The 23,172-nt window shown below is 52.2% G+C and overlaps 1 protein-coding gene across 2 annotated transcripts in view; it reads left to right on the top strand.

Annotated features, from left to right (window-relative positions):
* Positions 1 to 23,172, top strand: part of PEMT (phosphatidylethanolamine N-methyltransferase) — a gene marked incomplete at its 5' end in the record, with an annotated part of 41,855 nt that overhangs the window by 14,791 nt on the left and 3,892 nt on the right. For both annotated transcript variants that reach the window (XM_082311839.1, XM_082311838.1), the window contains 3 exons: positions 7,409 to 7,524; positions 15,700 to 15,845; positions 20,362 to 20,473. In XM_082311839.1, the coding sequence (XP_082167965.1) occupies positions 7,409 to 7,524; positions 15,700 to 15,845; positions 20,362 to 20,473 (374 nt within the window). The remainder of the gene's footprint in view (positions 1 to 7,408; positions 7,525 to 15,699; positions 15,846 to 20,361; positions 20,474 to 23,172) is intronic.

The raw sequence follows: 23,172 nt of genomic DNA, 5'->3' as shown, positions 1-23,172 counted from the left end.
TATTATCTAGCTGTTTATCATGAGTGGATTCAAGGTAAAGACTCGTGTGGAGGTAATCTCAAGGGATGGCTTTGAGGTAAAGCGTACCTGGTCCTTACGAAACCCTTATCTATTTACCTGCTGGTTTGTTTTGTTTCCCCAACTCAAGGCTGTTAGCTGAGGTGACCTGTGCCATTTCAGTCAAATTACTTTCACTGGGGATGGATGCGGGGGGGGGGGGGGTGGGGGGTGTGCTTAGGCTAAACTCATACATTGTGGAGGCAGGCTGAGTTTCTTTAACAGTCATCTTTCCACTTCTAAAGAAGTGGAGTCACTTTATGCTTCTCCCTGTGTCGAAGTGCTCAGACAGAACCCCATTGAACCCCTCGGCAGCGGCACGCCAGCGTTGTCGGGAAAAAGTCACTGGAAGAGGTACTCCAGCTTGCGTTTCGTCCTTTTAACCCGCTCATTTGGGTGATGGGCATTGTGGGCAGCGAGGTTTTGTCACACCGGCTCGTCTCAGTGCTGCAGCTCTACAACCAGCCCCTTGGTTTTCGAGAGGAGCCTGTCCTGCTTTCCGTTTGTAGATGGTTCTCTTCTTCAGCCCCTTGGACATTCTCATTTTTTGCAGCCTTTTGTGCTTTCCAAGCCTCCCGTTCCACTGCAAGAGCCTGCAAACGTGTGCTTTTTCCCTCCGTGAAACTCTCTGTCACCTGGGTGTACAGCCCCGTCGTTCCAACTGGCTGTTCCACGCCGCAGTATCGCTGCGTAGGCAGTCTACATACCGAAACCTCGTCTCTCTGAAACCCCGCTGCTGTTTCTTTTGGCTGGAATAAACAACAACCCCCCCATCCAGAGCCCATGAAAGGCAATGGAAAAGTCTTCCTTGAGTCAAATTGACGCCTTCCTTTCCAAACTGAAAGCCCTTGGCAGACACGGATGAGCTAAGCTGTCCTGCTCGGCTGCAGCTTGCTGACAGCTGTTATTGCCATCATACCAGTGGGGAAATGGGAAAAACTAACTGGTGTAGCCTTCTGGGGAGACCTTTTGTGGCTGAGCCGGCCCATCCCCATCTCCTGGGACATGTGTCAGGTCTTTGATCACCAGGTTGGGGTGCCTCCAGGCTCCAACGGGGAGTCCCTACCCTGCTCCAGCTCCACGTGCATGGGCTCTCACCCGTTGTCCCCCGTGCCTGTTGCTCATCAGCAGTCCCTCTCTGGGTGCATCTTTTCTTGGTGCGTTACCATAAGACAGGCCTTTACAAGCTGCATGGGCAAAGTCTCTGCCCTCCGTTGTCTTACCACTCACATGAAACTGTTAAGACGGTGCCTGTCTGTTCTAATACCACTTCAGTGTTTTAATTGCAGGAACTGGAAGCTGCTGCTGCAGTACTTAGTGGGGGAACTTCACAAGGCTTTAATAATTTGCTAAAAAGCTTTCGGGCTCCATTATCATCTCATGGCTCTCTGTAATTGAGTGCCTGTGAGTTGACAAGCCTTCAGAGAAATAACTCGGTCTCTAGATTGGGTAGTCCAGAGACGCTGCGGCTTTCCCCAGTGCAGGCAGGAAGCAATTGAACAAAGTGGAGTCTGTTGGGGTGCTGGCAGGAGCTGGCAGCCTGCACCCCGCCCCAGTGGTGGAGCGCAGCTGAGAACTGGTAGTTCATAGCATATAAGAGATGGTGAATGGTGGATGCGTGAGGGACTGGCCTGCTAAAGGCTGGAAGAGGGAAGACATCCGTTGTCTGCCTCATGTTGGGAGTCACAGCGGATGCATGTGTACCGACCGGCGATGGGCACCGTGGCGGGTGCGAGGGAGTCACTGCAGCCCAATGCATGACTGCCCGTCTGCCGAGCCCTGGCCACGGGCTAAACCCGGTGGGTTTAGGGCACCTTCCTGGGGCCACATGCCCACCCAGGGCTGGCCCGGTGCTCACCGGCAGTGCAGGGAAGGCAGTTCTGCTGACGGGCGCTTCGTATTGCTGCCGCGGCTGCACGGGGAACGTGACTGCGTGGAGGTGACGGCTAATTGCTGCAGCGAGTCAAGGACTGTTTAAGCAGCTAATTAATTCCTCCTAATCAGCCCTTGATCTGTTGAAAACTGCATGGCATTATCTCCTCTGCTGCAACACCTTGATAATTCCTGTCTGAATGGCCTTCACGGAGAACATATTTAAATAAACTCAATAGAGATTTCAGACAGATAGCGACTATAATTACCAGCTTGTACAAATTAAACCGTGGTTTGTTCTGTTCTTTTTCTCCTGCCTTCGCTGCCCAGAGCTCCTGCTAATCATGTTCTTGCTGCCAGTGGCACGCCGGTCCCCGGGGCGTTTTCTGCACATGCCTTCGGAAAGCCTGTGCTGGTGCCCAGTGCTGGGGCGGGCGCTCGGCGGGCCCGTGTTTCGGATGAGGCTGCACGTGGGCACATGCCAGCCTCGGCTGGTGCTGTTCCTGGGCCAGGGGCTCCGTGCCATGCAGGCAAGCTGCAGGACTGCCCCTGCACACCCTTGAGGCTGCCGTGCACGATCCTCCCCGGGACCAGCAACTGCCGTTTCCCCTCCCATCTCTCCTGAGGTTCGCAATCTCCTAGAAGAGCAGAGTTTTTGTCGCCTAGAAGCAGCACGAGCACTCGGACATTTTCCTTGAGCAGCCTCAGGAGCCCAGGCTAGAGCTTTCAGCCTGGCCACTGTGTTCAACCGGCACCGTCGGCACTGCCGTACCAGCACACGCTAAGCGCTGCTGACCGCAGAGGGGCTCAAGCGTGGTTTGTTAGGAGGGATAAGGTCAGGCCATGCTCATTTCCTCCACAGTCACTTGGGACAGCCAGAAAGGCTGGCTCCTCTGGCATTCAACAAAGGTCAGCCAGCCCTGGCGCTCACAGGCGGGCAGTGGATGTGCATTTACATTACAGCCTGCTCTGCTGTTGCTTCTCTGCGTTGGCTCTGCTTCCCTGCTCGCTCCTGGGAGTGCCACAGTCAGACTTTGGGTGCTCAGGTGTATCTTTTTCCTCCTTATCTTTCAGATAAACATAGTACTTGCAATCAGGGTTGTTTTCCAGCATCCAAGCAGTGACAGAGAGCAGAGAGTGTTGTTACACTTTAACAAGGGATTCCAGGGAATCGGAAAGGAAAACCGGATTTTTCATGCAGGGGAACAGATCGGTGCCTCTGGTCCCCGTAGGTGAAATAAGGGTAACATCAGGTTTCCTGCCCTTTCGTCAGGTTACGAGCTAGCCAGGGCACGTCTCCTGCAATGGGAGGTGCTCACATGGAGCCACCTAAGTCCAGATTCGGGGTTTCTCTTGCCCCAGCACCTGCAGGAGGATGCACCCCCATGGCTGGCCTATGAGAGGTTGGACTGAAGGAGAAAGTTTAAACATTTTCTCAGGTTGGTTTTGTCTTAAGGTTTTTTTTGTTTGGGCTGAATTGTCTGTACACGCAGGGCTCACTTTATACACGCACATCCTCTTGGGACCAGGGTGCAGACATGCCCTGAGGAGCTGATCATTCTTCCTCTGGGCTTTTCATGAAATTCCTGAGTTTTAGGTCTCTCAGTGGGTTGCTTCCTAGAGCCCATGTGATGGGGCAAAATCCTTCATGCTGGCAAATACTGCGAGACAGGTATGGTGAAGGCAGTGTATCCTATTCACTGTCATCATTTCTCTAGACCAGACTTGGACACTGAACGTTTTTATGCCAACAGTTTGGCCAAGGCAAGAGCATCCCCAGAAGTGGGCAGAGCATCTCCCCAGGTGGGCAATGGGTCTGGGATTTCTCAGGACATGGGCACAGCTCTGCCACCCTACTCCCCGGAGAGCTGGGAAGCAGCCACTCACCTCAACCCTCCGGTGCCTCAGTTTCCCTTGGGTTGTAGGGAGCTGCTAATCCATCCCAGCCTCCCTGGCATGCTGCAAGGCTAAATTCACTAGTGTGCACACCCTCTTCAGATACTATGGCAATGGGGCGATGTGAGGACACAGACTGGCTGATTAGCATCGAGATGCAAAATGTCCCTTAGACCTGAGCCTTTGGGCTATCTGGTTTCGGTCCCCATCTCTGGAGTGAGCCAGATATAGAAATGGAGTCATGCGAAACAGAACAAAGTCTCTGTTTCAGAGCTGGGCTTGAGCAAATTAAAATGTAGCGTGTTCAACAGCCAGCTTCCCTGGATGGCAGACAAAAATAATCAATTTCCTTGAAACAAATACTAAATATTAATGAGAGGTGATGGCCTGCCATGCACAGAGCTGTAAAGAGCATTTCCCGTTGATCAGCTGCAGAGGCAGGTTGGTGAGATGAAATTGCTTTTCGAATGGATATTTCTGGCCGTTCTCGAGGTGGCTTGGGAAGGTTTGCCTGCCTCAAAAAAGGAAAGAAAACTCGGAGCATTTCCATTTTGCATCAGGGCAGCCACTGGGGATGTGTACCGGTGCTTTCATTTTTGTTTACGCACTTGCCCGAGCGGCTGGGGAGATGGCTCGGTTCGGTTACGTAGAAATCGGCCCCGAATTTAGGTAGAGGAGGCAGCGATTCCCTGGGAACATCAACTGGCTCCGCCTGCCCCCGACGAGCACTGCAATGGCCTGCCAAAGGCAGAACATGGGACCCAAGAGCACTCCCCGGCTTTGCAGCCACATGCGCTCGTTGATTTATTTCAATAACGAGCATTGGGGGAAACATTAAAAAAATTACTTGCAGCCCTCACCAAGTATCCTGAAATGAAAGCAGAGGGCTGGGAGCTTTGGAAAAGGAGCCTTGAATTTTTCTATTGCTTTGACCCTTGGATAAATCAGGAAACTTTGTATTAACTCCGTTTCCAGACTTGAAGGTTGGAAGAAAAATAAAAATGCTCCCTTCCCTCTCTCACCAGGACATACAGCTGTGGCGTGGGGTTTTTTCCCTGCCAATGCTGTGCTCGCCCGTGGGCAGCACAGTGCCAGCCTTGGCTGGGAGAGCAAGCGGCACACCAGGAATGGCTGCAGCCTTCCCCGGGAGGCCGCCGCTCTCAGCCCTGCCGTGTCCTGCATACGACCGTGGAGGATGCTGAAAGCATTTTGCATCTGTCATGCAGTAAATAATAACACGTCGGCTCATGATTTTGTAAAACCATGAAGCCAGCTGTGTAACCATGGGTCGAACGAGAGCTAATATTAGCTAGAAATGACTAAAATTAGAAAATTAGAACTGAGCCAGAACTAATTAGCTGTTCAAGGAATAGAACCAGAACCGGAACAAATTAATTGTTGCTGAAGTATCGCCGCGGGGCCTGGCGGGCGCCGCCACTTCCAGCCCCACGCAGGCTCCCGCTCCACTTTGCTGGTGATGACTCCCGCGCGGGCTCGAAAAGGAGCCCAGGGTCCCAACTGAAGGCTGTGACAGCCAAATAAAAGTTGGCGTCTCGGTCCCAGCTGGGGAGTCAGCAGCGACGTGATGCAGTGTGAGCTGGGCTGCGCTGGGAGCGATCCCAGCGCCGCTGAGCCAGCTCCGAAGGGCTCGGAAACGCGTCCCCTCGCCCCACCGCGCTCTGTCTCTGCCCAGATGTGCCTTTCTAAAGGCGAGGGTAATTATGAGGCCACCTTGACGGCTCCCAGCGGCATGCGGGCTCTCCCCTCTGATCCCAGTGGCGCTGCCTTCTCTTTCAGCTTCGGCTCTGCTGCCAGCTGAGATGCTTTGCAAATCTCTCAAAGTGAGCCAGGAGCTGCCATCCATGCAAACGCTGCCAGAATAATTTCCAGGGAATTAGGAAGTTGGTACAGATAACTGGCACGTGGCTGCATTTTTCCATCTGTGACTCAGTCACCTATATGGTCACTTCTTTTTACTTTCCCAAGGTGGTAACTCACCCTATATTTCTTTCTCTCAGAGCACTCAAACAGCAGCTCCCATTTTAGCAGCAGCATGACGCACGGTGTTTTAAATTCAATTTAGAATACAAACTATTTATACCAGCCAGAAAAAGGCAGTGAAGCAGCTCTTTCTGTCATGAGTGGATTTGTAATTTCAGAGCAATCATTGCATAACTAATTGAATCAGCTCTCAGCATGTGAAATCAGTGCCCTGCTTATCAGAGGTTTTCATCGTTCTCCCCTCCTGAAGCCAGCAGTCCCCCTCCACCGGCAAAGCTGCCTTTCTCTGCTCAAATAGAGCCAATAAATGACCATATGCATTTAGAGTAGATGAATAGCTGGGTTGCAGGTGCCTCCCAAAAGCTGCCCAGGCTCCATGTGAGGGAGTGAAGTGCATTTGAAGCTAATGAAGTGCCAGCCCTGTCTGAGAAGCAAATTGGTGCCGAGATGTTCTGCTGACTCCCACCTCCCACTTCATTGCCCAGGTGTGCTCTGCTTGGCTTGAATTTAGGGTCTGATCCAAACCCCAGGCTTGGCACCTGAAAACGGAGCCTAAAAGAGGCGATAAATACAGCGACAGCTTTCTGAGGGATACAGGAAAGGTAGAAAACAGAGTAGCTGTAAGGATTTTCATCAGCTTGGGAGTGAGAGTCCTGGATTTGGTGACTTGGGTGGATCCAGTCCTGCAAATTTTGGGAGCAGCTCCAGCCACCTGCGTGCAGCAGCCTCCCAGGGTGAGAGGGCACCTCCTCAGCTGCAAGGCATTTTGGGCAGGGGCCCATCAGCTTCTGCTGCTCTGCAGAACACAGAGCTTAAAATTGCAGGTAGAGAAAAATGTGCTGTAAAGGATGCTAATGCCTCCCCGGAGATGCTGCCTGCGTGCGAGTCCTGGGCTGTCACTGACACTGCTGTGTGGATTGTGTTGAGACAGCCCAGCCATGCAGGGATGGCTGAGGAGTGCAGGTGAGCCCTTAATGGCTACAGTTGCTGAGTGCTAACGAAGGCTGGCTGGTTCAGCCTGTACAGGTGGAAGCAGTTCTCAGGGCAGGCTCTGGAAGTGAGTAGGGAGGGGTTGTTCCTGCTAGGTATGATTCCCTACAGCTGGATGTAGGAGATGATAGAGTCCAGAAAATGAGCTGGGTGTCCCTGTGGTCCATCCCCTACTTGGGGATCTGTTTTCTTTCCAGGAGGGCAATACTAGACTCCACGGCAGCGGCCTGTTGGCTTTGGTGGCCTGGGAACAGCCTTAGCAATGCTCTCAGCCTTGTTGTCCAAGCTGCATATTCCCTAAAACTGCTGTGTAGGGTTTTTCTTCCATGAGCCAGTGTCTCAGTGCTGCTGGCTGGCCTGGTGAACAGGGCAATGCAAGAACTAGCAGGGGCTGGCACCGGTAGGAGAAGGAGCTTTCATCCCCAGGCTTGGTTTAAGCCATGTCCCGTCAGTGGCCTCTGCTTGCTTCTCGCACAAAGCCATGTAGACGGTGTGTGTCCCTGCGTGGGGCCGAGGCCGCGGGGCTTGCTCCTGGGGCAGCACGCACCCCAGCACCCCCAACTACCTGCTTTGTTTTCTGTTGTCTCTTCAGGTAGCCAGATGGGAGCATAAAACGCGAGCCCTCAGCCGAGTCTTCGGCTCTCCACGTGCTGCCTGCTACTGCCTGGGTGCTGTTATCCTGATGCTTAACTGTGTGCGGAGCCATTGGTAAGGAGCTAACCCTACTGCTACGTATCAATGCAAAGAGATGCCCCTACAGGGTGGAGGGATGAGGCGTATTTACTCTGCGGTGCTGGATCCAGCCCCAGTGTATTGCTTTTACATGGTTGGATACCTTCAGCCAGCAGCAGATTTATTCCAGGATTTGTAATAAAGACGAGGGATGCGGCAGTGTGACCAAAACCATCAGTGTCAACAGCCGTTGAGTGTTGCAGGTTTCCTTTCTCTGCTCTCTGGGGCAGTTTCCCCTGCCCTGTGAGCAGCCCAGGTGACAGGAGGGCTGTTTGCACAGGGTGGATCATATGTAACAGCAGAATGTTTTCATTTTCTCATACAAATCATAAACAAAATTAAACCTGTTTTTAAGAAGCTGCAGTTTCCTGTGTAGAAGAGCAGGATTATCTGTGCACTTAGCAAGCAGTCTCTTTAAACTCTTATCTGTGATCTCTTTAAATACCACCTGTGCTAGCTAATAGTATTGTATGACTGATGCACCGTACACCATGGGAATACGTCCTCTGACATTCTGAGTGCAGCAGAGAGGTTTACTGCAGAAGATTTCCTCAATGCCAGCAATTTATCTGCGATCGGTTAGGCTTATCTTCAACGCTGTTAGGAGAGACGCACTCTCTTATTAAATTCCTAGATTCAGTTGTGCCAGGGTCAGAGCTAATGGGTTGTTTAGTACTTTGGGTAATTTCCCAGGCACAGAGATCTCAGGTTGGAATTTGCACATGTATTTAAGAGCTTTGCCTTCCTGGAAATGACACCAAGACCTGCCCTTGCCCTTCTGTGTTTGTCCCAGCTACTGCTTATTGCAGAAACTGTAAGAAAGCTTGCAATGAATGGGGCTGTAATTGAATGCAGGCAATAGAGAGGGCATGTGTGTGTTCTGCTGATGTCTTAGTGACACAGCGGGCTTGGATTTCGCTGGGGAATGTCTCGGCAGTCTCTTGCGTAGATGACATAGTCACTTGTTGTCTGGGAAGCAATGCAAAGCCTTGTGCCTGTCTTTTAATTAAAAACACAGCTGATGGAGGGACAGCCTCTGTTCCCAGTGGTCCTGCTGGCTCCTGGGTCAGCAAAGCTCACTGGGTCATAGCAAGGCACTGATGGGGAACTGCTGGGAGAGCCAGAGGCCTCATCTGTCCCAGCACTACATCATGCTTTCCCCCTGCAGACCACTCAGTGCCCTACCAGGGCCAGCATTGCTGGCTGTGCTGCCTCTGCTCTATGTCACAAGTTTGTGAGTGCTGTGGAGTTCGTTGGGCTGTGCAGGCAGAGCCACCCCCATGAGTTGGTTCCTGAAGGACACGGCAAGGTCAGCCCAGGGGGCTGGAAAAGCCCCACTTGGACCATGGCTTTGGAGGAGAGTCCCTAGAAGGTGGGGCAGCTCTCCCCCAGCAGAACACAGATGAGATACCAGCCAACTGTGCTTGCCAGCCCACCCGATGGGCCAAGGCCATTTCAGATTGCAATGTGCAGTTTATTTTGCCCAGGTGTTTTGACATGATTGAGTTATTCCCTTGCCTTTCCTGGCACTGAAGTTGGCCCAAGTGATGGTTAGCAGGCTTTGGAAGCTATTCTAGCACAGCAAGCCCTTAACTGTGGGAGTGATGGGATGGTTTCAGGGTGGTCATCAGAGCAGCAACCACTGGAGATACCCTGAAACACACCTGGGGGAATTGCTGCCTCTATTCCCAGCTCAGCGAGTCCTCCAGGGCTGCCTGGGGCTTATTGCTCAAGCCTGGAGAGGTTGTGCTGTTTGGGAATGATTCATCCTGTCCATTGCCCTTACATGAAGATATCAGCCAGCTCCAAAGCCAGGGTTCAGCTGGCCAGACAGGGGGTCATGGGTTGCATGACACAGGCGCTGTCATCCCAGTGGCTGGTGATGCCAGGAGGGACAAGTCTCACCCGCTCTTGCTATTTCACTTTTCCCTTTATTTTATGTTCTGAGTCATTTGTACTTGAGCACGCTGAAAGCAGGTTTTCCGCTCCTCAGCCCCACAGAGGCAATAGAGCCGGCAAAGTGCGAACTGTGCCTCGCACTTCGGCTGTGCACAGCGGTCGAGGTTGCTTGTGCAGAGCGTGCTGGCTGCTGATAGCTAAAAGGCAGCCTCAGGGGGTCCCTCCACCCCCAGTGCTGTAATCCAGCCTTTAAAACTCCTCTCTGCATGCTTTGGGGACTTTTTATGTGGGTGGGGGCTGCCAGGGAGCGATTGAGGAGCCCACGGGATGTCTCTTTTGTTTTTAAAAACCTGCTTCCTTTTTGCAACTGAATTTTTGAAAGGCTGCAAGCTGGGGGCAGAGGAAGGGAGGGCAGAGCAGAGCAGACAGAAGCTTCGTGAGTGGGTTGACATCGTGGCTGAAAGCACCCGGGAGCTGGGCTGTGCGGCTGCTTCGCCTCCTACCCCGCACGTGGGTCTCTGCCAGGGTCCTGTCTCTGGTTCGGTGCCGTGATGCTCTTGTGCAAGCTTTGCTCCGAAGGGATACTTTGGGTGTAAGACGAGGAGTGTCTTGTGCTCAATTAAGCAATTAGGTGAGTCCCAGCTCGGAGCTTCATTATCAGCCTTGGCTTGTTTCTGAGAAGCAATCCAGAATGACCTGTGACCAGGGGGGACCTGCTTAGTCAACTGCACAAGACAAGCATCCTTAATTGCTTTGGTGCAATGATTATTTTCATTATAGCCATGTTTTTTCTGCAAGAAGCAGGGAACTTCCATCACTGAGGCTCTTATCTGTGAAAACAATTCCTGAACTTTTGAACTATCTGCACTGTGTGCTCTACCCCAGCAGTTTATAACTGTTACCTGTGTGACATGGGACGTGACAACCTTCAGTGTCCTCCAGGCTTACATCCAGTGTCGCTCTCTCCTGCCTTACCGCGTTGCTGATATCTTCCCTGCATCAGCTCTGCAATTAGCCGCTGGCGCTGCCTCCGAGCCTCCTGCGCTCCCTTTTGCACAGCCTGGCAAACTCCCTGGCAGGCGCGTGCAGGTGGTTTGCAGGGAGCTTATGAACTTCCCACCTTAAGGGTCTTGGGGTGTTTGCCTGAGGTGTAAAGGCAACACCCACGTGCACACTCTGAATTGGGGGGGTGGGGGGTAGGGTGCAGATGGGAGGCTCTTGGGGTGCCTGGGGCTGTGATGCCTCCAGTGGGAGCGAGCCCCACAGAGGCCGAGCAAGGGCAGCGCCTTTGGCAGTGTGCTCAGTGGGTACCGTGCTGCTGACTGACATGAAGTCCTTCATTGATGCCACCCGCCGGGCATTGCCTCCTGCATGATGGGCTTCTCACTTGGAGCTGATGCTTCCAAGAAAATGAATACACCCTGTGATGGGATTTTGCACAGGGAAGGGGTGGTTTGTCATTGCCTGGTAGTGCCTCTCGCCTTTACGCGCAGTGCTATTTAATTTTGTGAGCTAGTAACGTGAACGAGCATGGTGTAAACGGTATCGATCTGAGAACCACATGGCCTTTTGTGCTAAAGTGACCAAATTCAATGACGGGAATTGAGCGTGGCCTGAAGCAGCCAATGTCTCCTCCAAGCCATGCTGCCAGCAATCTCTGATGGCTGTCCGGGAAAAGCCCCAGGTGGCCAACAGCACCTTGTGTCCCTGCTGGCGTGGCTGCCAGCCATCCGGATGAGGAAACTGGGCAGCTGACATGTGAGAAGGGGGCAGAAGCTGCCACAGCCCCCAACTGACCGAAATAACATGTACACTGCACTGGCAGAAAAGCAAAGTCATTATTGGCAAAAGAAGCTGTGAAGATGATGACCAGGCTAATAATTGCCGGTGGTATCGGCAGGACAATTTTAGTGTTGTTGGGGTTGCTTTTTTCAAATGAAGAACATCTTTTTGTTGCAGTGTGTGCTGCTGGGCACCACTGGATGGTTTTACCCCCGTTGCTTCCTTGTGCTGAGAGGAACAAGACCTTGAGCATGGAGGATGGACCGACGTCCTGCATGGTGAGCACGGCACCTTGCAGTGGCAGCTGCTGCCTCTGAAACCCTGGCCGCCTGCACCGCCGCTGCTTCCTCGCTGCCTACCAGCCCCTGGCCTAATTCTGCCCCAATTGCATTTGCCAGCCCCAGTTTCCAGGCTGATTTTTGGGATCAGGCAAAGGGAGCACTGCTGGGCTGCTCCCAGCAGTGACCCAGTTTGGTGGACAAGGTCTTTACCCTCCTTTCTGGGAAGGAGATTACAAAACATGCTCACTGTGGGCCACCGAGAGAGGCCGAGAGACCGAAAAAGCTCAGCTTGTCTCTTAGTACAGTATTTCCAGGTTTGCTTCATGCTCCATGCGGCCTTTGGGGATGTATTTTGGGATGCAGGTTTGATTAGTTTTCTGGTGTTGCAATCACCATTCTCCAGTTGAATAAATCAGCGCCTGTTTGTGCAAACCTGACCCCATGTCCCCCCTGTGTCCCAGCGAGAGGACCTGCAGCCAGTTTCCCTTGGTCCCACTCCTCCTGCAAGCCCACCCGTGTGACATCTCCATCCCCATGCTTCAGTACCACTTTGAGTGTTTTTCCAGTTCATGTGGTTTATTATGTGGTAAACAAACAGAGGGTAGATTCAGACTAGATACAAGGAAGAAATTTTTTACGATGAGGGTAGTGAAACACTGGAACAGGTTGCCCAGAGAGGTGGTAGATGCCCCATCCCTGGAAACATTCAAGGTCAGGTTGAATGGGGCTCTGAGCAACCTGACCGAGTTGAAGATGTCCCTGCTTATTGCAGGGGGGATGGACGAGATGACCTTTAAAGGTCCCTTTCAACCCAGACCATTCTATGATTCCCACAAAGCAGCGGCACGTGCACAGCAGCAGCTGAGTGTCTGAGCAAGCGCATCTCTGACTTGGGAAGGGTGGGCAGAACAACACCCGCTGCCTTGGCTTCCCCGTGCAAAACCCTGCGGCACGCTGTGGCAGTTGTGCAGCCCGACCGCAGCTGCCACAGCTTTTTGCACCCTGCCAGGGATTGGCCAAATCTGCCAATTTGGCCAGAGCGGAGCTGATGGATTTGGGTTTTTTCCTTGCTGAGGTGGAGAATAGGTGCCTCTGGTATCATGCTTCTTGCTGGCAAGCTTGGGGAGCTGTCAGAGGAAGCCCCATTTTCCCAATTTCCATTTGCCAAAGCTGGGGGCACCTTCCAGGCTCCCCCTGATGGCAGACATCCTCATGGTAGCAGCCAGTTACGTGATTAAAGTAGGTCGCAGCCCACCCACCCCTCCCCTGTGCTGGTAAGAGGGATGCTCCTCACCATGGCAATGGCTCTGCTCAGCACATAAAGCATTTCCAGGTACTGGGACAAAGCGTGGCTTTAATTGGTGTCCTCTTGGGTACCAAGCTGGGCCGCTGCCTTGTTGTGCAGCTAGAAATAAATGCTGTAACAAACGTGACTCAGACGCACATGGTGAAAGGGACTGGTTTCATGACAGATCGGCTGCATGACTAGCTCCCCTAGCAAGGGAGATGGCCAACACCTTGTCCTCCCCCTGCCAGGGAGGGTGAAGCGTGGTGCCGTGAGGCTCCCCCGCCACCGAGGAGCAGTCACAGATGCCAGAATAATTGACGACTCCGTGCTGCTTGTCATGGCCCAGCATCATAAATGCTTAAAAGGTTTATTTACCAATTCTGAAGACTCCTGTGCGCATCATGTTTAATGCAAATAGAGAGTGTGTTTAGGAAGATATAAAACATTACTAGAGGGAAAGGCAGTCCATTATCTCTGTGCAAACACCTCCCTCTCTAGCTGTAAGCCAAACAGCAGGGGACCGAGCAAGACATGCTGATGAGGGTAACTAATGCAGGCCTATTCGACCATGAAAAGGAAGGATGGGATCATCTGGAGTAGGGGAGACAGCTTTGCCAAAACAAACCTTGTCACATGCTGGTTGCAAAACCTCGGAGGCTGATTTGCAGTCAACCAGTTCACGCTCTTGAAGCCACTTTTGTTCTTCTGCTCCGAGACCAAGTCAGGTCACTAGCATAGGATAGAGGAGCCTCAAGAATGTAAGACAGCATGAATCCAGTTCATCTGGAGCGAGAAGCAGCCTCCGAGTGCTGTGCTCTAGCTGTACCTCTCTCTGCTCTCCCGTCTCTTTGCTGGGGGCTGGGATCCAGGTGGGAGCCAGCTTGGTGCTGCTCTCCCAGACCTGCCTCCCCAGGGATCATGAGAAGCATTTTTTGATTGCTGTGAGATCCCTTCCTGGTGCTGGTGGCCTGTGGAGGGGTCCTGACCAGATGTGGAGTCACACCCCCAGCACTGTGAAAAGGTGTTAGCATCTTTCTCTGCAGGAGCAAAGAGCTCCAGAGCATCCCTGGGGATGGCACATTGTGCTTTGAGAGCACGGCCAGGCCAGGATTGCTCAGGCGGACGGGCACATCCCTGCAGGGGGATTGCTTTCCTCCCAAACCCAGGCTGCGCTGGTAGCAGGGATGCGGATTTGGGCTTCCTCATAGGGGAGACTTGTGTCATTTAAAAATAAATAGCAGGGAAATGATGCAAAGGGTTGTGCAGCTGCTGCTGCTTCACGTTGCAGCCAGATTTGTGTGTTCCCATCAGTAATGATTTTAAGCTAAACCAACATGAGCCTGATGAGTGCAGGGAGGTGTGCTGGGCTCTGGAGGAGGGCCAGCCCCGGGGACATGTGTGGTTACATTCCCCGGGGCCACGCTGTGCCTGTGCTCGGCTCCCTGGAAAAGGGAATTTCCCTGTAATTTCCAGCGTGGGGGGCAGGGTGTAAATCACCAAGATGCTGTCTTCTTATTCCCAAGCACGTTACATTTATTCTGTGTTTTGTTTCCTTGCTCCAGTCCAAAGTGAAAGTTAAATGGCTTGCTCTGGGGTCCTAAAAACTCCCCAACAGTAGAAAACCTAGTAGGAATGAGCTCCAAGGAAAACAAAAAATATCATCCAGGTCCCTGAACCATGGGGTTTAGGTATCGTCCTGGACTTTGCTTGGTGCATGTAACTTGCCATCTGGTCTTTGAGCCTTTGAAAGACGCGTTTCCAGCCGCTTGTCCATCAGCCGGGCAGGCAGGATTGTCTCTCTCAGCTTTCATTTGGGCAACAGAGGAAATCCAGGGATTTGCAGGGCTTGGGGAAGCTGGACATTGGAAAAAAAACTATGCCAAGCACTGCAGGTAACGTCATGGAAGCACTTTCCAGCCAAGGAGCCCAGGAGCTCAGGCAGGAGCAGCTCTCCTGGCCTGGCCCTGGTAGGGAGCAGTGGCCAGAGGCGCGGGAGAGCTGTTACTCCACTTGAATTTCAGCCTCCAGGGTGCTCATTAAAAAAAGGCTCAAAGTTTCCTTCCTCATGTGTCAGCAACATGTGGAGAAACACTGCGTATGGCTCTGCAGGTCTGTTATCTCCTCTCACTATTATTAATGGGCATTTTTTTTTCACAGTGTTGTCTCCTTTGCAGTCATACCTTTGTATCAAAGCTATGTGAGACACTGAGCCTGCCAAGCCCTGCTCCGGGCAAAGTTCAGGGGGCTAAAGGGAGGGGTCGCAATAATTCCACTCACAAATGAGTGTTTGGAAGGTCAGACCTGAAATGCCTGAACAAGCCTGGAGCTGAGATGCTGTGTTCGCACTTGAAAATGCGTGTCTCTAGTATTTTCCTTTCACCGTTCCAATCCTCCCCCTGACTGTCAAGCTTCAGCCGTGAATCACTCCTGGGCACGTGGCTAACACATGAACGCTGCAAAATATTTTGATGGAGAGGAACGGGGGTGGGAGCACAAGATAACCCAGCCGATTGTTCCCAACCTTTCAAGTCCTGTGCCAAGGCATCGCAGCCTCCAGCATTTGCAAGGGTGCTTTCCCAGAGCTCCTGGTCATGATGAAACCTGGGGTTTGGCAAGTGAGGCAAAGCTTTTGATATTGCAGTTGGCGGGTTGATATTTCCAGGAGTGAGCAAGGGTTGCAAGTAGAAATAGCTGCCCCAGGTCAAGCCCTGGCTGCTCACAAGGCTTTGGCTCCTTGCTTCTCCCATTGGGAGGTTGAGTAGGTCCAGGTGGAAAAAGGAACCCAGTGAAGGGTCCTCCTCAGCAGCATCCTCTCCCAAAGCTCCGCATCTCCCAGGGAGAAGTGGGTGATGTTAGTAATGAGTCGCTGCTTTTAACAGCCCTTGTTGTCTCTCTTGACAGCTTCACAGAAGCCATGAAGAACCAGCCGAAGCTGGAGGGCTTGGACTGCCACTGGGCCTATTACTCGGGCTTGGCCATCTTGGCTGTAGGGACCGTGTTTGTCATCTCCAGCTTCTTAGCACTGGGATTCACTGGGACATTCCTAGGTAAGCACTAAAAATTCAACAGCTTAACCAGAAAGTGCATTTAGGGGTCTTTTGCTAGGGCAGAGTGCTGTGAGAATTTCCTTGTCCTTGCCTTCACGGCTGTTAGATTTGGTCTTGGCTTTATGATACCAAAGCGTGATCTAACCGTGCCGTTACCTTGCACGGAGAAGATGATGCAGTGGTTTTATACGGTGAGTCCCATAACCTTCAGTGTCAAGCCTGAAATTTTGGAAAGCAGCTGATCATCTGACAGCCCGAATGCCCTCCAGAAAAGGGACCCCAACTACAGACCCTGCAAGCAGGTCGGCACCGGAACAGCGGGTGCGAGCTGTCCGGCAGGCTTGCTCTGAGCCCCCACCCGCTCAACACACGCGCCGAGGCAAGATCTCATTTGCTCTTCCCTCTGCAATAAACCTGACATTTGTTGACAGATTCTTTTATCTGCCGCTTTATGGCAGAAGGCATTTTCCACTGTGCCTGCTTTCACATTTAGAGAGTAATTCTATTAGCGTTGTTGACTTTAAAAACATGCCAGTATGTGTGGAATTCATAAAAATAAAATAGAGACAGGAACAATAAATATCTAAGGAAAGGGGCAGCTCCTGCTGGCTGAAATAATCACAGCCCCAGCTTTGACACTGCATTTAGGCTGTGCTTTTGCAAGTGCTTTACAAACCAAATTCAATTAGCTCCTGCAGAGTCGCCAGGAAGAAGAGAGGGAGGTAATAAGCCTTCCTGGTTTCAAGTGGAGTTTCAAAGAAATGTGTTGAGTTGGCAAAGATCCTGCTGCCAGAAATAGAGCTCAGCAGTCCTGAATGTGTGCCCTCATCCTTCATCTGTGCGGCCCCACTCCTGGCCCCGTGTCACACCCCTGTCCCCCAGCTACTGGGCACTGGCATCCTCCAAAATCACCTGCAGCCCCCAGGAGCAATGCTGTGCCTGCGGAGACATGTCCAGAGAGGCCAGGCACAGGAGTACCCACCAGCAAGAGCTGCTTGAACGCTTCTGAAGTTCAGCCAGGTCTGGGGTTGTTTACGTAAAGCCTGATTCATCCGACCAGGAGGATCCACTGGACTTGAACCACTGGGGAAAAGCAAACAAGTGAGTCAGGCTCAGCGTAAGCGGTGAGAGTGGCTCTGCATGGCCGGTGGCTCCCGTATCCCCCAGGGCAGGGAAGAGGCAGGCATTAGTGGCCCGTATCGGGCACTTTTGCTCCATCCTCTCTGCCGGCAGAGGCTCTCCGTGCCACTAATACACCAGGCTGAGGCTGCATGGCCCCAAGCCTTGCATGACGCAGCAGGGAGCGAAGCCAGCTCTCTCTGCTAGCTGGGGCATAGCAGGCACTGGGGCAGAGCTAAGTCAGGATGGGGAGATGCCAAGACCATGTGCTGGTGCAGCCGGGCTGGCTCGAGACCTCTGTGCCACAGAGGCATGGCCCAGCTGGAGCCCCACAGAGCATTCATCCTTGGACCAATAACGGCTTCTCAGCTCTATGCAAGCCCCCAGGAGTCCAAGTCAGCAAACTCTTAATGGAGAATGCTGTTCGGTGTGGTTTCTTACCCAGACATGGGGAAGACGAGAGGTCTGCAGGTCTCCAAGGATCTCACGTGGGATGTTCTCTTGCTCAGGAATCACTTGGGACTGCTACTTCCAACGTCCTCCTGCATGCAGGGTTTTAGTGATATGCTGGCACTCCGGGAGGAGCACTTCTGACTGCGGATAGCAAAGGGCTGCACTGCTTTGGCAAGAAGGGGGCATCCAGCTTCTTCTCACAGTCGATATCTGAGCTCAAGAGAAGTTTTGAGAGAGCCTCTGACACCCAAGCACTTCAAAAACTTACTGGAACAGCATTTCCCCCTTCCCTTTTGGGTTTTCCTACAGCAATGAGGGCTGAACCAGGCAGGACACAAGAGACCGCATCGGGGCTGCCCATTACATTCCTTTTTAACAGCACATTTAAGCTTTGGAGTGGCTGCAGAGCACTTTGTCTCTTAAGTGTGGGCTAAATGGAGCCTCAAGCCTCTCTGTGCCACCCCATCTCCTGCACAGCAGCACCCACCCCAGCCTCTGTCTGCAGCAGCTGGCTGCGGCCCCTTGCCCCGGCAGCTTTCTTGCCTGCAGAGCGATCCTCCCGGCACCCCGTCTCTGCACCATGCCCTCGCAGGGATTTGGGCATCAGTTCAGCACCAGCCACCTCGCCGTTTGCCCTATTTCCTGACGAATGTAGTAACGAGGGCTTGGCTTCCCAGAGGCCGAGGGCACCGAGAGGCGACTCTGCCTGTCTGAGCCCATCTGTCTCGCACCCGAGCGGGGTTCCTTCCAGCACTGACCAAGATTTCAAGTAAATCTGACTTGACCGAAGTCTGTTACTGGGCTACGGTGAAGCCAGCGGCTCTCCAGAGAGAAGCGGAGGTGGTGCTTCAGCCCAGGTTGGGCTCCGGGGACCGTGGGGGACCCTGCAGAGTGTATCAAATGGCTTTTTGCTGCCACGATCCAAAGCGTCTACCCTGTGCAGTGAGATGGTTACACTGACCTCCAGCAAAAAAATAACCCAAATTAGATGCCAAAATCCCTCAGCCTGACAAGGAGCTGATTCCTGATTTGAGGGCTTAGTAGAGGCACAGGAGATGCCCAGGCTGGTGACGTGCAAACCGATGCACGGTCCTTTCCCTTAGCACCTGCCTGAATATAAAAATACTGCAGGTCCTCTCTGGTGGTCATGTTCATTTAACTGTGTGGGTTTAGAGGCAGGGTTTACATCAGAAAAACTTGTGTCGTGGGGGAGCTGCCTGCTCCCCCCAGCTGCTGTGTGCTTTTACTTGCAGGGAACCTGCCCCAAGGGTCCTGCAGCCCCACCGGTGCCAGGCTCAGATAGGCCCCTGCCAGCCCCACCGACCCAGGGCTTTGTGCGAACCTTCCCGGTGGTCGTTTGGGAAGCAAAGTGTTCAGCCCAAAGGCGAGGGCGGGCAGGGTATAATGAAGCATTTTGACACATAAGAAAGCACAGAAATGGGCTGTGGCAGGGGGTGATGTGTTCTTTCTACCAGAACAATCTCAGAGATGCATTGCCAAGTAACTGTGAGAACATATAGTATGAATACCAGGCAATTATCTCACTTAGTGGCCTGTAGTTAAAGCCCAAAAGCATTGTCTAATTGGGCAGGCGCTGTTTATCCTTAGAAATAAACGTTTTTGCACCATGTGAGGTCAAAGAAATTACACTACGATCCAGGTAATAATAATAACCTTGAATAGTTTGCACTCCTGTAATGCCTTTTATCTGGATTTCTGAGCACTTTCTCACCATACATTAATCCTCACCACCCTCCGTGCTATAAGAAAGACTGATATTATGATCGGTGCACAATAGCACCGGGAGGGACAGAGGAGACTTGCCCAAGGTCAGGGAACAGGCTGGCAGCGGAGCTGGGAACACGACCCAGGGCTGTGGCAGCTCCCTGAGCTGATGGACCGGCACTGCTCCTCGCTGGTTGATGCTGCATCTTGTACAGTGGACACGGAGCAAAATCCTTGCTGGGCTATGTGGTCTCACAAGTAAGACCAGTAGGAATCAGAGCTCGGCATCCCAGCCCTTTCTCCCCCACAAAATGCCACTCACAAGCTGCACAATATCTCCTTGCTTGTCGTTTCTTTTCCAGGCTCCTTTCAGGAGGTGGAAGGATTACTCTGAGGTAGATAGGAAGCTGGTTGGATGCTGACAGTTCTGAAAGCTTTCCTCATTACAGATGACAATCACCTATTATCATCATCATGCTGATAATTGAGTGTTTTGTAGGCAGAGGTGCTATTTTCTGAAATTCTGAGAAATGCTCTGAACTATGAGATAAGGGTGACACTGAATGAGGGCATTTGGTGGTGGCAGTCGTGATTATAACATCTCGAAACACCATTACAGTGCGCTGGGCTTATTTCCCCATTAAATGGATTTGATCCTATGCACTTGCTTCCTCGTCAAGTGGCATCAGATGGGCAGTTTTCAAATGAGAAAGCCAGAATCAGCCAATTGGGACCTCGAGAGCTGCCTCCCGATGAGGGATGTGGCTGCTGTAGCCTCATTACAATGCACAAACCTTCCTCATGGGCAAAGAGCCATTCCAGGAAAAGCTGATAGACACAGTAAACAGCCAACCTATTTGTTGCTGTTTTCTCAGCCTGCAAGTCAGCAGCAAACCCCCTCGTTCGCCTTCGCTCTGCACCCCTGGCAGGGATACTGTGTGGCACAGGGAGGGTACTGGTATGCCAAAGCCCCCTGCGACTCCCAGCTTCATGGAGCCTAACCCAAATCATACAATGATTTGGGATGGAAGGGACTTTTAAAGGTCATCTAGTCCATTCCCCCTGCAATGGGCAGAGACATCTTCAACTAGATCAGGTTGCTCAGAGCCCCATCCAGCCTGTCGTTGAATGTTTCCAAGGATGGGGCATCTACCACCCCTCTGGGCAACCCGTTCCAGTGTTTCACCACCCTCATCGAAACCCTCTGTTTGCTCTGTAGGTGATTACTTCGGCATCCTGATGGAGGCAAAAGTGACCAGCTTCCCTTTCAGCGTCCTGGATAATCCCATGTACTGGGGCAGCACAGCCATCTACCTGGGCTGGTCCCTCATGTGAGTACGTGCCCCTGCCAATACCACCGGTCGTAGGGCAAGTGTGGGGTCTGTGCTTGGCAGGGCATAAGGTGCCGGGCTGTATCACAGGACAAAGAAACACTTGGTGATGGCGGTCAGCAATAAAATGGCAGGGAAAGTGCAACATGCCCTGACTTCTCACTTCCTGACTATTTTTGTGTGTTCAAAATCTTCTGCTGTCATAAAAGACTTGCAGCATTAATTGTAGAAAAATAAATAATGGCCAAGTGCTGGGGAGAGGAAGCATCAGCAAATGCTCTGCAGCTGAATGAGGTCCTTGGCAGGCTGTGCATGTGGAAAAATCAACAGTCAGGGCCGAATTCAAGCCGGGTGTCACTCGGCAGGGCACTGATACTGGGGATCAGTGTGACCCTGTAATTACCTCTGAGAAAAGCAAAACAAGCCAACACACCCTTTCCCCCACTGCACGGTGATAACACTTCCGAAACACTCCTCATGTGATACAACACAGCTTAACAGCCTGCTTAGGAGGAAATGAATAGGCTGTAATTTAGCAGTAAATGAGCAATATACGCTATTCTGTGTAACAAGTTTTATGTGGTTTTCATTTAATATCACATTTCATTTATTTGCCCAGGAGAAAAAACCCTGGCTGTGTTACATCAGGAGCCCATAGACTCTATCACTAGATATTTTGCACTGGTGCTCCTGGGTGTGACCACCTCTCTTCTACTTCGGTGGAAAAAATGAAGTGCTTTGCCACGTTCTGGTCACCTTTTCAGCCACGTGTTCAGTGCTTTCTGGTCCCTGGTAATAAGTAAAGCTGATGGTTTCTCTCCTGTCTCCACTGAGCCTTGCTGCTGTTATTTCTGCACTTGGAATCCCCCCCCAGTGCCATCAGGGCTGGCTGTATGAGGCCGTTGGCCTTCCTGGCAGACCCACAGCACTGGATTGGGTCCAAACCCTGGGAAATGGTGCACAAGAGCTGGGGCGAGCTCGCTGCTGGGGCCGTGGCAGTGCCAGGCAGGAGAGCCAGCCGCGGGGTCGGCAGCAGTGCGATGGCAGCATGGGTATTGCTGGGGGGAGTGGGGCAGAGCTGGGGCAGGATGAGTCCCCCCGTACCGCACTGCAGCCAGAGACACCACTACCCTCACAACAGCACAGAAGGAGGAATTTGATCAGGAGGAATTATAAGAAGAATTTTATTTGTTTAAGATCAGCATCAAACTATTTCGAAGGGGCTCAAAGGGGCTCAAGACAACCATGTGATTGCCTCCTTTTTCTCATTAAAAGGCTGCCACCATAAAGGGCAGCGAGGCATGACAAATAATTGCTGTTAACAAATTGCCGGAGCTGTGCAAAGTGGCACCAGGACACCGCCCGCCTGCCCTGGGGAAGCCCTGCACAACCCTTCACGCAGTGGTTTTGACTGTTTCTCTTCCCTGGGATCTCAGCTCAGGTTGCTGAGGTTTTTTTGGGGAGTCCCAGGTCCCTTCTGAGGTCCCAGGGCTTTCAGAAGATGTTAGGTGTCTGCCCTTGGAGGCCAGAGCTGACATCCCAGCCCTGTGGCAGTGGGAGGGATGCCGGAGGAATGCGTCTGCTGTCTGGTTCTGGTCAGACCTAAAACGTAGAGCGTATTTGTCCTCCCTTGGTGATGTATCACGCTCCATATTGTGGCATCAAAGCCCAAAGGATTGATTCATTTTAATCTGTAAGGGCACATACCACATAACGTTAGCGAGCCTGGCAGCGCACCAGACAGCCTGCCTTCCAATACCAGTCCAACCTTACAAGCATTGTGTGGGGAGAGAACCTCTGTTTTCTCCCTTGCAGGATATTGCAGCTATCCCCAGCTTGACTAATGGCAGCTCTGCAGCCAAAAATGTGTCTGCCAAATACACTGGGGAAGGCACCTCCACTGATCCCTACGAAAACAGGAGCTTCAGGAGGAAAGGGCAAAGCAGGTGTCCCACATCCAACCCCCGGGACCAGCAAGGCCGGCGGGGAAGGATGCCAGCCCACACTATTGCTCTTGCAGATGACCCACAGCCATGGGGAGGTGCCGCAAGGGTTGAGGACGGACAGACTTCCTACCCCAAAAAAATCCTACCAAGACCACAAAACCTTCCTGGCTGACTCTTTGTTGATCCTGCTACAACACAAACCGTTGCCCAATAAGTAGGTCAAGCTTGTAAGAGGAGAGAAACAACTCACCCCAATGCTACTCATCCCCTGTATTGAGCAGCCTCATTTCTCCAGCAGCCTCGTTTCTCCTGAAAGACAAACGGAGCATTAGCTGTTTGGGGACAGCTTTGTGTATCTCTGGTAGGGAAGTGTTTTAACTCATGGCAACAGGCTGTGTATATCAGAGCTGGAGCCGCAGCCAAATGATGCAATTAGAGGTCTTGCTGTCAACAAACAGTCATGCAAATTTGTTCTCTCTGATAGGAATCAAGGAGGAGACATGACTAAGCATGTAATAGCAGGGGGGTGGGAGAGGAAGAAGTTGCCCGATGCTGCCTAATGAGGGAAAAACTTATTGCAAAATGGAAACAGTGGAAAGCTGAAGATTTGTGTGCGTCTCTCCAGGAACTGATGGGGCCAGGCAGTACCTGATGGCAGGTCCAGTATGAGGTTTAGGTAGTTTGGTCTCTCCTCTGAAGGCATGTTTTCCTGACAGGACTAGTCCCCTTGCACAAGGCTTCCAGGACATTTAT

The sequence above is a fragment of the Platalea leucorodia genome (genome assembly GCF_965183815.1).
Source record: "Platalea leucorodia genome assembly, chromosome: 5".
Taxonomy (NCBI): domain Eukaryota; kingdom Metazoa; phylum Chordata; class Aves; order Pelecaniformes; family Threskiornithidae; genus Platalea; species Platalea leucorodia.
Note: the sequence above shows the minus strand (reverse complement) of the source record. Positions and strands in the feature narration are given on the sequence as shown.